This window comes from Corvus cornix, chromosome 6 (assembly GCF_000738735.6).
Source record: "Corvus cornix cornix isolate S_Up_H32 chromosome 6, ASM73873v5, whole genome shotgun sequence".
NCBI lineage: Eukaryota > Metazoa > Chordata > Aves > Passeriformes > Corvidae > Corvus > Corvus cornix.
In genome coordinates, this window is record NC_046336.1 from 24,293,497 (window position 1) to 24,310,152 (window position 16,656).

The 16,656-nt window shown below is 40.3% G+C and overlaps 1 protein-coding gene across 10 annotated transcripts in view; it reads left to right on the forward strand.

The window, feature by feature from the left end:
• The window catches only part of ZMIZ1 (zinc finger MIZ-type containing 1), a 293,577-nt gene that overhangs the window by 242,738 nt on the left and 34,183 nt on the right, over positions 1–16,656 (forward strand). For 9 of the 10 annotated variants that reach the window (XM_019293446.3, XM_010412904.4, XM_010412908.4 and 6 more), the window contains one exon: positions 14,976–15,090. In XM_019293446.3, the coding sequence (XP_019148991.1) occupies positions 14,976–15,090 (115 nt within the window). Of the gene's footprint in view, positions 1–6,985; positions 7,420–14,975; positions 15,091–16,656 lie in introns of those variants that run through there. The other variant, XM_010412912.4, reaches the window with a different exon arrangement.

Sequence of the window (16,656 nt, forward strand, 5' to 3'; positions counted from 1 at the left end):
TCTCTTTGCTATTGCCCCGTGCATAGTGAAGTGACACTTCCATCTTCAAATCTGTGCTCACATCAAGTGGGCTTGCTTTCAAGCTTCAAGTTGTGCCCTAGAGATAAACTTGTACATCATGTCTCTCATCAGACACTTGCCTGCTGTTTATTTAAATACAACTGGCTTTTCTTGACGTTGAAAACATTTCACTGATGTTTTAAATGTCATTGGAAATGTATTGCATGCAAAGCAATTGTTCTGTGGGTGTAGCCATACATTGGAGAATGTCCTGTACGGTCTTGTATCAGGTGAGGATCACAAAGCACTTGTGTTGATTTAGAGAAAACGTGAGCATTAAAGGACACTGTAAGAAGATGATGTGAAGGCTTTGATTACCAAATTATGTGGGGGAGCACTATTTGTATTTCTTGTCTGCACAGCCTAGGTCAAAGCAAAAACTGGAGATTAAGTGTAGACAGGATCCTGTAGACAGGATTAAGCATTCATTCCATGCTTTATGTTTCTAGGATTTTTTTTGCAAGGCCTTCTTTCCCTCAGCATCCCATTGAAGAAATCACAAATAGTATAAATTTGTTTTAGTGTAGAGTATTTTTGTTGGTAAAGGATTATGAGAGTGTAATGAGTCTAAATTCCTTGTACCTAGGTTCCATGATAGCCTAACTTGAACTTTTTTGTTAGAATGGAGCTTAGGGATGTCTTTGTACCGGTGCATTTGCATACGCAAATTTGTCTGAAAACAACTTTTGGGGTTTGGGCTGGATTTTTTTTTCAATATTTTTGTTGCATTTATGGGAAAACCATGCAATCACTATGCCTTTTATTTTAGCCCTTGAGAATAAATAAAGTCCTTTTTTTGAAGTATAATTAATATATCATCACTGGCTTTTCAGAGTACCTGGATTTCCTCTTTTTTAGTTGTTTATGAAACGACTGATTGTAAACACACTTAACAAAAAACCCACAGAAAACTTAATGTTTTAAAATAATTTTACACTTGGGAGAGGCTTTTCAGAAGACAAAGTGGAATTAGTGGCCGATCTGCAGAGAATGTGGTGCAGTGTATGTACTCTCTTAGGTGTAGTTTTGTAGTTTTTAGATGCCTGATTCTCATTTGACCTTTTAGCCTCTGTTCCTCTAGAGTCTATAAAGTAAGACTATCTCACAGGAGCTGTGTGCTACATTACTATATAATAAATAAGATAGGCTCAACTCACTTCTTTTGTGGCAGTTTTCCACTGAAACTGTCACATGTCAAAAAAAAAAACCAAAACTTCCTTCTGCTAAACCTAAATACCCGGCAGTACCGGGTCATGCAATGTTCTGCCTGGAGTAGAGCATCCTGCCCAGTATTAAGAAGTTCCTGCATATTTTTCTCAAGTACTGCCTTTGAAATGCTCTACTGGGGAAGACACGGGGAGTAATTTCTACATTACTGCTCTTTACCTATGAGATGCCCCTCTAGAAACAGAATTTCCGTGGCATAACTTCTTATCTACACTAGCTGCAGCAGCCTCTTCGGGATTTGGAATACTTGCATCACTGCTTTGGTGTGTGCTGTTGTCTGTAATTTAGCCATAATGTGACTGCTCAAAATCTCTCAGGTGGTACATTAGAATGAGACATCCTGTGCCTCTCCAACTTCTTTTTCCACCTAGAACTGTTTATTTTCATGGATGTTTTATCATCAGTCTATAAGACAGTAGTGAAGTATGGGGTGAAGAAGAATTGAGTTTTCTATTTGTTTTAATTAAACAAAAGATGAAAAGCCATTAACATCACAAAAAGTGATGAAGCTGTTGATGAGGCACCATTTGTATTTGCATTAGATGACATTTGGATCAAAAACTTAATATTAAACTTCACAGTATCTTATCTCTAATCCACAAGACATTTCTGTTAATTCAAACAAAAAAACCATAGGCTTTGTATTTCCTAAAACAATTAACGTAGCCAGCTACTTCAAGTTTTGTAAAAGAACTAGATATTAAATTATAGAGCATATTCAAGAACCTTACTTAACAAAGGCAATGTAGATATATGTGAGCTGCTGATTATCACTAGACACACAATTAAATCCTTCCCCTGCCATCAGATGATCCTGAGTACTCCACTTAGAGCTTTTTCTGCTGTTCCTTTTACTAGCAACAAAATTACCCAGAACTCTAGTCAGGGACTAGAATCCTGATGTAGCTGGTATTACAGAAACACAGCTGCTCAGTCTCAAAGTTGAAACAGTGCTCAGCTATTTAAAATAAATTCTGACTCAATAATGTATCACAAGAATCCAAATCTAAGGATTCATATTTAATAAACTATGGGCACTTACACTAGAAGTAATTCAGGTCTGGCCTGTTTCTAAGGACAATCTTTGATTTTTAAAAAGTTAATTGAGCTATGAGAGAAAACTGAAGTAGACTGATCAAGGAGGGCTTTCATAGTGTTACTGTTGGTTAAATGCACTTACAGAGAGCAGAATATAAGCCATACAAGGATGTGCACACATGCAACAAATGCTTTCAGAGTAGGGACTGTATTGTGCTAATTTCTTCTAAATTTAGTTTTTCATTTACAGAATGATAAAGTGTTGCATTTAGAAAAAAAATCAGCTAAATACCTACTGTCTAATGTAGGGCAGTTGGTTGGATTGCAAACTCCTGTGTTTTGTGAGCAGAATGAGCACTGGATTGTCAAAAAGAACCTCCTAATCTTACCTCTTTTTTAAGTCTTTGCAGTCTAATAGCTCAAACTTGAGTGTGAGATTTTTATTTATTTTTGCCTTAGACCTTTTTATTGATTCATGTGAGTAAACTTTACTCCTGTATTGAAGGACCAGTGTAAGACCTATCCACCTCCTTAATCCTGTATAACTTCTAATTAAAGTCCTACTTAATGGATTTATGGGGAACTTAAGGAGAGCTGTTAGTCCTTGGGGTAGCCCTTCTGCACAGGAGTGAAATTTCATGCTTTCTAGCTTGCAGGGCATAATGTAACTTCTTTATGTTGTAGTTTTCCAATCTGACATAATGTCTGTAATAACAGATACTACTCAAGGTGGCTGATTTTTGAATTAATTTAAGGTCTTTGGCAAATGCTGTTATGTAAGTACGAATTATTGTCATTATACACCTCCGTTGCTTTTACAAAGTTCCTATTTAACACTTTATTGCCTTAAGTGGTGGACCTGTGCATGTGTGTCAAATTGAATCTTGGTTGAAATGGGTACAGTTTCAGTCAATCCCAGCAGGAATTGCACCCTAGTTCACTTTAACGTCAGTCTGACCCAGGCAAGCCCGGGGGGCTTCTCATTTCTAGCACAGCTTGTAGTAAAGCTTATTTGTCAACAAAACCACTTAAAAATAGACAGCTGTTAGTTGCAGTTCAGTGTTTTTTCATGAGCATCTGTAGGGTTCTTATTGTCTTCACTCTTGCTCCAAATTTTGGTCTTATGTATTAATTGCCAGCTGTCTCACAGTTAGTGACCAAAGGGTGGTAATGCCTGTATAGCACATCACAATTGATGAAAAATAGGAAGATAATGTTACTTTTATCACAAATTACCTAGTGCCAAAGGTTTAGAGAAAATTGAACAGTAGATGAAATGAAGCATTAATTCTATCTTACAATAGATGTGTTATTTATTATCACTAATGTTTTATGTTCAGGCAATCATAAATACCTTTTAGTGGTTAGATTTGCTTTACAAGAGTGCTTGTTTTTAGTGCTTGTTTTGTCCTTTTTTTCTTCCAATTTAAACTTGACTAAGAGCTGAACTTTCAAACATTGAATGGAGCTTTTGGAAAAGAATGGTAGTTCTGTCTGAATTTTTGCTGGGTGGTGAGGACTGGGTCTTGCATTGTTAAGAATCAGGAGTGAAAGGGTTAGAACATACTAGTACAGTATCAGAAGTTCTGTAAAGGCTGCTGCCTTTTCAATTTTGCATCATAGGCTGTTTTGACCAACAGTGATAGTCACTTTAAAAATGTCTGGATGAGGTCAGGTGCAGCATGCTTTTATAAAAACAAGCACATTGTGCATGTTTTATACATCAGTTTGAAGTAGGGGATTGCTCCATTATGTGATGTGGCTCTGGCATGCAGGGACAATCTTTGCAAAAGAATTCATAACTCTTGAGGTAAAAGATGAAATTGTTTCAAAGCTTTTTCATCTTTCTGGTTGTGGAGTTGTGATATAAATATAATTAGGGACTGAACAGATGGTAAATCCTAATATAAAAGAATATACCCAGTAAAGAAACCTGTATTACTTCTGATTCTGCAAGAGTAGCTTTGCTGTTTTTTCTGGTTTCCTTTTTGTCAAGAAATGTTAAAATTTACCTTCAAGAGAAAATAAGGGAAGAGTTCAGAATCAAGAAATGTTTTTGCAGAAGTGCCATTTCTTAAAGAAAAAAAAATGGAAAATTTCTTCAGAACAGTATGCTTATATTCTAAGCATTGCAAAGACAAAACTAATTACTAACTGCTCCAAAGTATTGTCCCAAGAGTTGTTTGTTCATCTTGTCCTCTAAGTGAAACTACTGATACAAGTTTTATCACATACACTTACGGGGAGGAGGTGGAAGAAAACCTTGAGCCTGTTGAAGCTAAAAGCAAATGATGAGTACCTTCTCCTTGAAAACTGATAAGTAACCATTAGCTGTTAATAATTAAATATTGAATATTTCCATGTGAAAAATCTGCATTTCATTTTAGTTTGTGGTCAGTTCTTATGGTAATAGGAAACAATAATGGGGAACTCATTTTCAAAGATACATTCTTTACACGCTTGGTAAAAGGTATAGGATAAGGATCATCTTTTCTTGTGTGTACAGCACCTTGCACAGATGTGGAAACAGGTCTTCTTTATTGATTGACGAGTCAAAGTAAATGCTGTTGTAATAAAACTAATATGTAGCAGGACTACTATAATTTTGTGGGGTTTTTTTTTTTTTTTTGATAAGTAAGTGTAATTGGCTATATACTCTATATTTTTCCTCTACATGTTGTAGCTGTTGTAGTCTTACGGTTTTAGTTTGTGATTTTTTTTTTTTTTAATTAAAAAGTGCCAGCTGATAAGCTTACTTTATAAGTAAGCAGTGGGCAAATATTATTTAAGGTATGTCTGCTGACTGAGGCAAAATCTGATCTTCTCAGGCTTTGTGCTGGCTATGTTAGTTTTTAAAATATGGCAACAGCTATGAATAGACTGGTATCCTTCTCATGTTTGGGCCATATTGAACAACTAATTCCTGAAAATGTCTGGTCAATCGCGATTTACTGTTCAGCAATAATCACAGGGGTATCATGCTCTTTGCATGAGGTCTGCTCTCAGAAGCAGATGATATGTGCTGAGTCTACATGATTTTCCTCTTCGAGCATATTGGGAAGGTACCTTCTGTCACTTGTTCTCAATGAAACCAACTGATTTCTGGTGGCAGTGGGGTTCAAAATCATTAAACTGTGCCGGCACCCCTGGTTTTCAACTATTTTGACTGTCAGCACGGTAAGTGTTTGGTGACACTGAAAGCTATACTTTGCCCAGCTCTTTGTTGCTAAACTCGTTAAAATTACTGGGAGTCTTTTAACTGAATTGAACACCTTTGGATAGGGAACATCAGAACTAAGTCAATGCCCTTCAACCTCGCCAGCGTCAGGTCCACCTGTGAGGTTTAGCAGTCCTTTCTAGGCACAGAAGGGCTGGGGGAGGGCCAGCCCGTGGTTCAGCACAAGGCTGAGTTCAGTGTGAGTAGCTGTTTTCTGGGTATCCGTGCTGTGAGCATCGCGCTCCAGCCTGCCTGCCAGGAGGTGACATGGCTTCTAAGCAGGGAGGGAGCTTGCAGTCTGGCACGTAAAAATTACTGACATAAAATATGGCAAATACCTTTCTCTTTAAAAGATTTTTTTTATATTTTTGGATAATTTGGCAACCGGAACACAGATGTATATTCTGTCTAAGACTTGATATTTTTCTTGATGCCTTTTCTTTACATTTATCTGTTATTCATTCACTTAGATGAAAATGTCACCCTCCACAGGATTTCTCTGTAAATAGATTAGGAAAGGAGTGAACTCCCGGTGCTCAATTTTGTCAATTGTTGTATTCCTGCTACTCCCATACACTTGGGTTCTCAAGTCTCACAGAATCCCAATGAGAAGAAAAGGAAATAGTCATTACTATTTGCAGTAATGGAGGGCTTTTCTAATGGTTTCCTTATTAAAAAAAAAAAAAAAAAAAAAGGTTAGCAATTCGAGCTAAGACACTCCTGGCTGGTTTTCGCTAGAAATGAAAACAAAGCCTGCTCGGCAGACAGAGCGCATCAGCAACCTGGGCAGATGGGTCGGTGACATCAATTAGATACTGGCAGTGCTTTTAGCAGGAGTCGGTGGCTTCTTCCCATGAAAGGGCTGCTCCGGGGATAAGGAGTAGCGCACCAGCCGGGGCACCGTCTTGAATGTCCTCATCTCCACCAAGCCGGGAATGCGGGGAAGGTACCCCAGCCTGTTCGTGCTCTCAGTTCCCACTTACCGCGGCAGGGCAGCCGCGATGTGACGGTTTGTTTGCCCGTGTCACTGTGTCACCAGCAGCATTTCCAAACCACTCTGACAGGCAGCCAGACCGCGGAGACGGCTCGGGGAGACGTTTCTCAGACCTGCCCCTTCGCCGTCGCTCCCCGGCCAGGTCACTCCCTCAGGCTGCCCCGGCCCTGCCCTGCCCTGCCCTGCCCTGCCCTGCCCTGCCCTGCCCTGCCCTGCCCTGCCCGGCCGCTCCATCCCCGCCCGCCCCGCTCCGCTCCGGGCGCTCCCCCTGGCCCGCCGGTCCCAGCCCGGCCGCTGCCGCCCCTGGCCCGGCCGGTGCCCTCAGAGGGTCGCAGGGCTGTCCCTGCTCCCCGGCCAGCCCCGGAGCCCCCAGCCCGGCTCGCTTCCCGTAAGTTGCGGCGGTGCTGTGCTGCCCCCTCCTCCCTCTCTCCCTCCCTTCCCGCCGTGCCTCTCGAAGAAAGCGGTTTTTTTCTGTTGTCGGGGAGCGTAAATCAGCTTCATCTAAAATCTCGGAAGTGCAAGTCCATCACATCTTCCTCCGAGCCGCCTGCTACACCTTGCGTGAGTCAGACTGCAGAGCTCCCGGTGCCCTTCTTGCTGTGCGGGGCTGCTCGTGTTTCCCCCTGTCTCAGAGGCAAAAGCAGAAGTGGAATCTGCTCACGCTCTCAGCGGTTCCTTCCCCGGTTGTTGTAGCAGTCGCTGACCTCCAGGCACTATGAATAAACAGCAAAGCTGGGAACAAAAGGAGTCTTCTGGCTGCCATTATCTCACATTAACATAGCAGACGCGCTGCGGTGTGAACAATGCGAGTCTCATTCGCCGATAATCAGCGAGTACCCAGGCATTTGGATTACCAAGGCAACAGGCAATGGTAGAATACTGGGTGGGTGTGTTTTTTATTGTAAAGGAGCAGTCGGATATGGAAACCCAGGTATATTGATAAAGCAGAGCAGAAGGAATGCCTGGTGGCAGGGGGGGACTGAGGGCTGGGGATTGCATTCCGACACACGTGAGATAAATAAGACATGGATGAAGCAGGTCTGTGCTGTGAGATGCAATAAAGATTAAACTGCATTTGTCAAGCTGAAAACGATCATAAGATAATTTCAGCATTTTGAAAAAGGTAACAGGTGGCATGTTAATAGCAGGGCTGTTACCGGTGGATTTTGTAACTGTAATCTGGGCTATAGTAATGCGTTGCATGGTCTACTTGTGTGACAATAGAACTGGGTGTGATGGTTTAATCTTTTTTCCTTTGATCAGATGGATGCTGTAGTCCCCATGTCAGACAATGTAACCCCTTCTGCTTCTTCGAGGCAGGAGTGGATCTCACGACAATTTTTGTTTCTTACCTGCATAGCTGTGATCGTTTATTCCACATGGACAGAAATAAGTTGTGTTATCTCTGTATCTTTGCATGCGCACACACGTGTGTGAACATACATGAAATCTGTAGTGAAGCAGGACTGTGTGTGAATGCAGGGGAGATGTGGCTTTTTTCAGGTTCCAAAACTTATGAATTAATCTAATTATTTGGCCTGATGCATTTTTCTAATTTCAGGAGTTAAAATCAGATGCAGTAAGTCTTGCTGAGCAGCGTGAGACTTGCAGGCATGGCTCTAAGTGATGACACTGAGTGTAGAGTAAGGCGCCAGGAAGCACAGCAGCGAGCATGTCACAGCCTGATCTGTAGCAACCCAATGTGAAATGGAAGGCAGCATTCCCTCCTTGTGCAGTCATAAGTCATCCAGGCCTCACAGGCCTTGTCACAACTATAAAGAAAAAGTTAAGGGCTTTCAGCTTTCAGAGGTACTTTGTATCACCTGCTGAACTGCCATCTCGATTTTGCTGTCTCAGCCGCCACGCAAACGGCTGTATTATGCGTATGTGTGTGGCTGCATGAATGGTTATTATAAATGTATGTGTGGATATTGAAAAGAGCAGAAGCAGGGGGGTGATAGCCACCTGCTAGCAGCAGGTGCCATCCAAACCACTGAGCTGATAAATGGCTTGTTGCTTTCACCTTTTGACTGCTTCACCTGCATCTGCTCACCTAGAAGGGGTTCAGAGTCCTTCTGTGTTCTCATACAGTTTGTCAGAAAACAGCCTCCTTCTTTTTACAGTAATTACAAAATTTCTAACTGCTTTCAGTCTTCTTTTTCATGGTACAGGCAACATCCAGTACTGAAATGCTTGAGGTAATTCTTGATAGAGAAATGCTGTGCATTTGGAGTTGGAAGAATCAAAGCTTTCCAAAGGGTTAGAGGACATAGTGATCTAGTTGGGAAGAGTGGAGAGAGTCAACAGACTTGAGAAATCATGATTGGATATTTTGTGGAACTGTGTATTTTCTTTGTAAAATCTGGATGTTTGTAGTCACGCCATTAAGAAGCAGAGGGAAATAAAGTCTTGTAGAATACTTCGGCTTTTTTCATTTAAACGTTACATAAAAACACCCACTGATTTGGATGGGATTGTGTTTTACGTGTTTGTTTAATGAAATGCAGGATGATGCCTTAATTTACGCCAATACAATTTAAACTTCTTCAAATAATAATGCTAAATAGAGGAATTTATTTGAGGAAGGTATGAATCAGTCACATGAATGGCATCAGTCAAAAGCTAATTCTTGCTAGCCATCCAAAGTCAGTATTAGTATACAGACTGGCTACATACACCACCCTCTTGCTTTCCTCATCTTCAATGGAAACAGTTTAGGGTACCTGTACACAACATCAGCTTTTGCTTTGGTTCACGTCAGTATGTGATGTACGGAGGTACTTCTTCTATGTTTCCTTTACAAAATGTTGTATATCCTTGCTGACTGTAAGTGGTCTTTGTGTTCTTCCTGTGTTGGTGTCTCCTGGCTCTGCCATTTTCCTCTGTGTGAACAGAGGACAAATTGCACAGATTGGTTTACACAACCTACAGAAAACACAGCACAAAAGGTCAGGGGGTAACTCTGTTAAATTTTCTGGTTCGTTTTTTTTAATAGTAATATATTTAATAGTAACTGTCAGCTAGACTGAAAAGTAATGTTAGGTGTTCAAGTTGAAACACATTGGCCAAGCACTGTAGGTCTATGAAGATGGTCCATGTATCTCAGGCAGGGAGCTGCTGGCTTTGTTTCCCTGAGAAAAAGCTCAGTGAAAAATGAGAAGTCGGTTGTTTCCTTCTAAATGTCCAGGGGTTTTCAAAAAGAAGATAAAAGCAAATCTCCAGAATGTTTTTGATTGGCAGTAAGCAAAAACAAATTTTGGCTTTCAGTTGTCACAGTGGGGTTTTCTTGAATTAATACTCAAGGCTGAGGATATTTTCAGTGGAACTTCGACCAAAAAGGGAAAAAAAAAAATCTACTTGATCTGTAACTTATGAATAGGTTGTCAGGGATTCCTAGTTTATTGAGGCGTTAGGTTTACATGGTGCAGTGCAAGTACTGAATTTGAACTGCCTTTTTGGTATGAAATACTAAAATGCTTCAGAAAGGACTTAAGCTATTTTTTTCCCCAATCTTTTTTACCAGTTTCTAGTGTTAGGTTCATGGTGGTGCCCTAATCAAGAAGGTTTGCAATCTGAATCGATATTAATAATTGAAGCTACATGAGTAGCTTTCACTCAAGAAATCCAAGAAAAACAAAAACTAAACCTGGACGAACAAAGTTGAGCTGCCTAACTTGTGAGACAATATGGGCATGAAACTCATGTCTTGGTTCTTCAGTTATCCAGGGCTTTCTTGCCTGCTCTGGTGGTGAGATTTGTGATATTTTTCTACTGCAGATGCATGAGGTTTTAGGGGGAAAAGAGGGGAGCAAGGAGTCTTGTTTGGAAATTGTTATGGTTTTGTTTGTATTAAAGTAGTGTCACCTAGAGGCTCCAACCAAGAATACAGGCAAGGGGTGCTGAGCACCCTGAGCACACATCTGTGTAAGGTGCAGACACAGAGAGGTGCCGTAAGGCAGGAACAGATCAGCATCCCTGCTTTGGGCTGCATTTTGAGTGTTCTGATTTTTGGCCATGTGTTATTGCAAAGATGTGTTGGGCCTGTGTCATTCTCTGACACCTCACACCTTGTCATGAGGTGCTCTCCTTGCAAGGCGTCCATAGGTGACAAAATAAGATGTAGGAGAAATGACAGTCAGTTTTACAGTGGCAGTTACCTGCTCATCTTGGTGTCAACTGAGAAAGTTAGAGTTGGTGGCTTTCAAGGTTGGTGTGAATTCCATGTGTGTCAACTACCCTTCGGGTGGGATGACCATGCTTCAGAGATGTTAAAGACCCCTGCAAAACTGCAAAGCTGGTTTGAGGGTAACAACAGAAAGTAGCCGCTGAAGGCCCAGTTGTGGGAAACTTGATGTCAGTGGTTGAACTGAGAAGGTTTTTTTAGATAGTCAGCATCTGGTGTAGTAGTTTGTAGATTTACAGTGTTTAAAACAGAGATAGATCCTTTATGCAGGTAGTATTTTAGACACCTGGCCTTCTCAACAAGCGATGTGGAAAATCACCAGGAAAGTGTAATTCCAGTTTTCACCCTCCTTCACAATACGTAAAGTGCCAGTGCTCTAGGGATGCATGCTTCGCTAAACCATCTGAATCTTTCCTTCCTCAAGGAAAGACATGTAAACAGACTATCAGATACATATACAATTGCTTTAGTGACAACATAAGCATATTTAAAATACAGCAAATAATGCCACAAATCATGTAAAAACTACAGTAATTCACTAGTATTAATTTGCTCTACAGAGGTCACTTGTTATTAAGCAGTTTTTATTAGAATTAACTGTCAGTCTGTGTCTGACATGAGGTCTGTAACTTTTCCTAGAGACTGGATATCTGCCTAGTACTGGGATTAAGAGAAGCTTTTTAGACCTAACTACCAATGTACTTCTCCAACATGAGAAGTTATACTGCTGGTGGGTTCAGTACATTTGCCAGTAGCTAAGAAATCCTTCCTCATTGCTTGATTGCAATTTTGCTACATCACAGTAGCAAAACACTACTTCGAGAGATAATTTCCCTCCATTCTTCCTCTTCACTCTGTGGCTTCCTCTGCTGTTTGGCCTTTAATGCTGACCAGTAGCATGTATAGGTTCATTAGCACTATTGTAAATTTAGTCAATACTCTTTTAGTGGGCTCCAGCTGAGCCCAAACTGACTCACTGCCCTCCAGGGTGCAGTGAGAGACTTAATTACCCTTGTGCAGTTCAACAGGAACAATGTCATGGGCAGCATTTCGCTTTGGCTGAAGAGGTTGAAGCTTCTTTCTCTACTGGCTGCCATTTCCAAGTTTAAAGAAAGGGATTTCAGGATAATTCACAGCTCTGTATAATAACGGGGGAAAACCACTGCTCTTTGCAAATGAGAATTGGATTGGTCATGTTTCATTATGGTACTTACATGGATTTTCCTTTGATTGTGGGAATATTCTTTTGGGTTGCTTTAAGGACAGAAATGCAAGTTGAAAGAGTGGAGTGGAGGGACAAGTAATCCTCTAGCTGAGTGGCACAAGTTTCAGCATCTCCTACTGCTTGAAACCAAGGAAGCCTTCATGTGATGGAGGAAGGGTGGGTATTGTATCCAGTATGGCAGAAGTCATACTCAGACATGCATGTAATTGGTGATGGGCCAGAGTAAATGCTGGGGAGTGCAAACCATGAGATTGCCATGGATTCCTCGTGGGGTAACTAAGGTGAAATTTGAGGGATGAGATTTAGGACAGTAAGTGGATATTGGGCTATTTAAGTTCATGTTCTGCAAGGCACATCTATCACTGTTTCAGAATTGCTACAATTTCTGATACCAATAATGTTTGAGAATTAACACTGGGTTAATAGGGATAGTCGCATGGTTCAATGTGCACTGTGAATATTTCTCAACAAATCTGTAGCTGGTCTCTTTTTCTAGCTTTTTTGTATGGTGCTGGAGGCTTTATTATATGTCAACAATATGGTTTCTTGAGGTGCCACCCATCTTAACTGTAATACAGTAAAAATTGAGTGATTTACTCTGTATTTATAATTAGGATGAAGTGATTATATAGTCTTTGAGAACCCAGTGTAGCCTTCCACTGAACAAATGATCTGACTCTACCACTGAAAACTGTGGAGGAATTATAAATGAAATCTCTTCTGCATAACGTAAAGGAAAAAGATGGGCAAGAGAAACATGCTTAGGAAGCAAAGAAAGTGAAGTAATAGTTATAACTTCTTAACAGCAGGCTAAAGCACTGCTTGCTCAAAGTTGGGAGTGTGTTTACAAACCCAACGGTGTATTTGCATTAGAAGGATCTTCAGTGACTCTGTGGTTTGATTCCTGCCTGTCATTACCCTTCTTATTTACTCATTCATTTGCAAAATATTTGCTTTGTTCCTCAGGTTTCATTACCTGTCCACAGCACATCGGTGGGGAATAGAGAAGAATGTCTGCAGTGAGTCCTTTCACTGTTTGTGTCACGGAGAGAGCTTCTTTGTAGTCACTGAAGTATATGAACATTCACATGTGCCATAAATATCCAAACAAATCACAGAGCAGACATCATCAGAAACAGTCAGAGAAGGAAGTAAAGTAGGAGGCATCATTCAGAGCAGGATAAAAGAGGAAATCTTAATAGCAGTCACAAATTCTGGGTTAGTCATCATTTGTCTCCATGCTGGTGGAGGGACTTGCATTGCGTCACTTGCAAATATTAGTCACTGAAGCCATTGTCTGAGCCTCTGAGTGAGAGGGGCAAGATTCTAAGAGAAAATATTTTAAGGAAACATGGGCTAGCAGGACTTAGGGATTGCAAGGTGTTCAGTATGCCCTTGTTCACACACTGGTTTATATGGACGCTGTCAATGTAAACATCACGTCAGGCATCTCATAGAGAATTACTGTTTTCCATTAATTTTCTCTAATTATTTGTTAGGGGAAATTATTCTTTTCTCTAATTTAATTTTTTGTGTGATTTTATTGCTGTATTGAATTAGGGTATTTTGAAGCAAATAGGTCAGTTCAAATTCACAGTTATGGTCTAATACAGTGCTGTTGTGCTGGCAGAGCATTGTGGAATTTGTTTGAAATTTCCTAGCTGTTTGTGAAATGTATTCACTGCTTCATTTACACAGCTGCTGTTGTTACATTATTTGTTACTTGGGACAGAGGCAGTTTTTATCACACACGTGTGCACTCTGTGTACGGAGCAATTCCTGTTCTTAAATGATTCACACTTGGCATTACTACCAGGCTAAAGAATGAACACAGAGGTAGTCCTTGATTTTGGCTAACAGCACAAAAGGAAGGAGAAGTGGCCCAAGCCTGGAGTACTGTCTGGGGTCACGGGAGAGTGAGAAGGCTTTGGAGCACGTTGATAGAGCGCTTGTAGAGCCTGTATAGATTCTTTAGGCAAGTTAGCCCTGGATAGAATTTTGGTGATAGCTGGTAGTCAAGACAAAAATGCAGTTGTTGATATAAAATACAAATAATGGTGCTTGAAAATGAAAGAGCAATGTGTGTCTGTTAGTTGGGGGGGGGTGTGTGTGTGTATATATATATGTATATGTCTCTAGATGAGGAACGACCACCTGTGTATGTGTGCATAGGCAAATAGAAATCTAATTTACGAGTTAATAGTACGAGAATGAGCCACTTTCAAGTGGAATATATTTTATAATTTATGCTCATAGAATTGATAGTTACTTTCCCTGGGTTTAAGATATTTCATTAGTTACACTAAGTGCGTATCTATCCTGTGCTCATTCTGAAACCACCAATGCTTTTGTATGAAAAGAACTGTAAGAAATGTTTGCTTGTATCTGTGGACAAAGCTAATGGAAAAACCCAATCCTCTCATCCACATATTTATCTGAAAGACGTGTTGTATATCTGCAGTTGATTTTCTAGAATGCTGATTAGCTAATACCATTTTTGGCATGCAGCTTATCCATCATGTGGGAGAACACTATCTGAATTTCAATTTACTTCTCAAAATTATGTTGAACTGCTATTGCTTTAAAGGCTTTTCTGGCCATTTGGGGACCCACTGCAGACAGTGGAGGTGTAGTCTGGTCTCAAAATCGAATTGAATTGATACAAGGCAGCTGAAGCAGTGATTGTTGAAGAGTTTGAGATGAATTGCAAAAAAATATGTGCTTCTGAGTAACTTAGTGTCTTTGTTTGAAACTCTGCCCCCGAGTTTACTTGGACTTTCAGTGCTAACAGACCTTTTCATGGTAAAAGCCACATGCTTCAATATAGTTAAGGAATTCATTTGTTCTGTGTGCTTTGATATGATCACGTTGCTATTAAAGAAACTTCATGCCTCTGAGAATACTAGGCTAATAGTGGAGGAGTGGAGAGTTAAGGTAATGTCAGATGTTAATTCTTTTGTCCCCACCAGCAATTTGCCACAGTTCAAACTTCCTAAATCTCTTCCTAAATCCTGAATGTTTGTTTTTGCAGTGATGGGTCTTTCCCTTATGATTCTGTTCCCTGGCAACAAAATACCAACCAGCCTCCAGGCTCTTTATCGGTGGTCACCACAGTATGGGGTGTGACTAACACCTCTCAAAGCCAGGTAAGATTCATTTTTATGCCTTCTTCGCTCTAGATAATGCATTTTTGCTTATGTTTGTAAAATGGGAGTTATTTTGGAAAATCCTCTTGGGATCAACAGCAGTGTCTGTCTTCTTTGTTGTGTATGATGCATTATTTTCCCAGTCATGTCCTCTTTGGTGGCATTGAACAGGAGGTGTCTGAGAGCTTGAATCAGTCACTTCTTTAGCTGCATGCGAATGTCAGGCTTGGGTTTACCTCATATTTTGCACTGTGTGGTTTCAACACTAAAAGCATGGGTTTGGAGTAATCCCAAACCTCTTGGAAATTCCGATTGAATGTGAAGAGTTCTATTAAAAACAAAAATTTTAGCTAGATTCACCAAATGATAGTTGTTGATTTTACCTGGGGTTGTGTTGTACTTGTGGGCTGGTGAAATTCAGTACCAAGTCTACCCCCACACTGACTTGCTAACTACCAATTTTAGGCTGTGTTCTTTCCAGTCTCTCTTGTTAGTGCTGTCTAACTTTGCAAAAATATTTCAATATGCATTGGAGCAGAAGCATGGGCTCTTGGCTTCCAGGTGAGAGCCATACTTCCTGGATTTTCATTTGGTTCTCCCCACTCTTAACTCTCTTGTGTGTTATATTTTGAATTATACTATATACAAAAAGAAGCTGCTTTTATGAAGAACTTACCAATTATTTGTGATAGTATGCACTCCCAGGGATGTGGCACAAATTAAGTGCTCAGACAGTCTGGGCATTGCTTACACCATAGATGAAGAGCTCAAAACACATCACCATCGTTAATGAGTGCAAATGGTACATAAATCTAACCTATTGTTTCTTCCTTGTTCAAACCAAGTGGCATTAGATCCCATACAAAATTTTCTAGGGATTTTTTGGTTAATATTTTAATTTTGGTAAGAAAATTGAAAACGAAATTGTAATGGAATGAGCCATTTGAACAAGAAATTATTCAGAGGCCAAGTCGTATAGATACTCATGTGGCAGTGATGTAAGCACTGGTTATGGCAAATCTTTGTTCAATAAAATAAGGAGAGGAAACAGTTACAAGATCTATAACATGTTTTATTACTGTTGGTTTCTTTTAACACCTTAAAAGAAAAGGTATCCCATCTGGGAGAGAAATACCTGAGTAAACACGTTGGTCTATATACTGGCCAGAAAATGAAAATACAGTTTCTTTCACACTTAAAAAGGCAAAAGGAAAGGGTAAAAAAAAACCTCAGAGTTTTGTTCTATCGTAAGAATAACATAACGTTACTTGAACTCGTCATGGTACTTTGGAGGACTGTGCAATAGAAGGGAAAAAGTGTTTTGCATGAAGAAAGAAAATGCTTCTTCAGAGTCACTGCAAGGGAGCAGTGAAACTCTGGAACATGAAGCTTGATTATAGCTGTTCAGAGCAGATTGAAATGAATGTCAGGATTTCCTGTAAGTCTTTGAGGGAAAGGAATGAGCTGGGCTCACCAATTCCCTTTCTCAAATGCCTGAAGCTGTTGAGTTAGTCTTCTGCAAAAATCATGACCACTAAGTTTCTTCCCAAGTAGGAGACTTTTTGG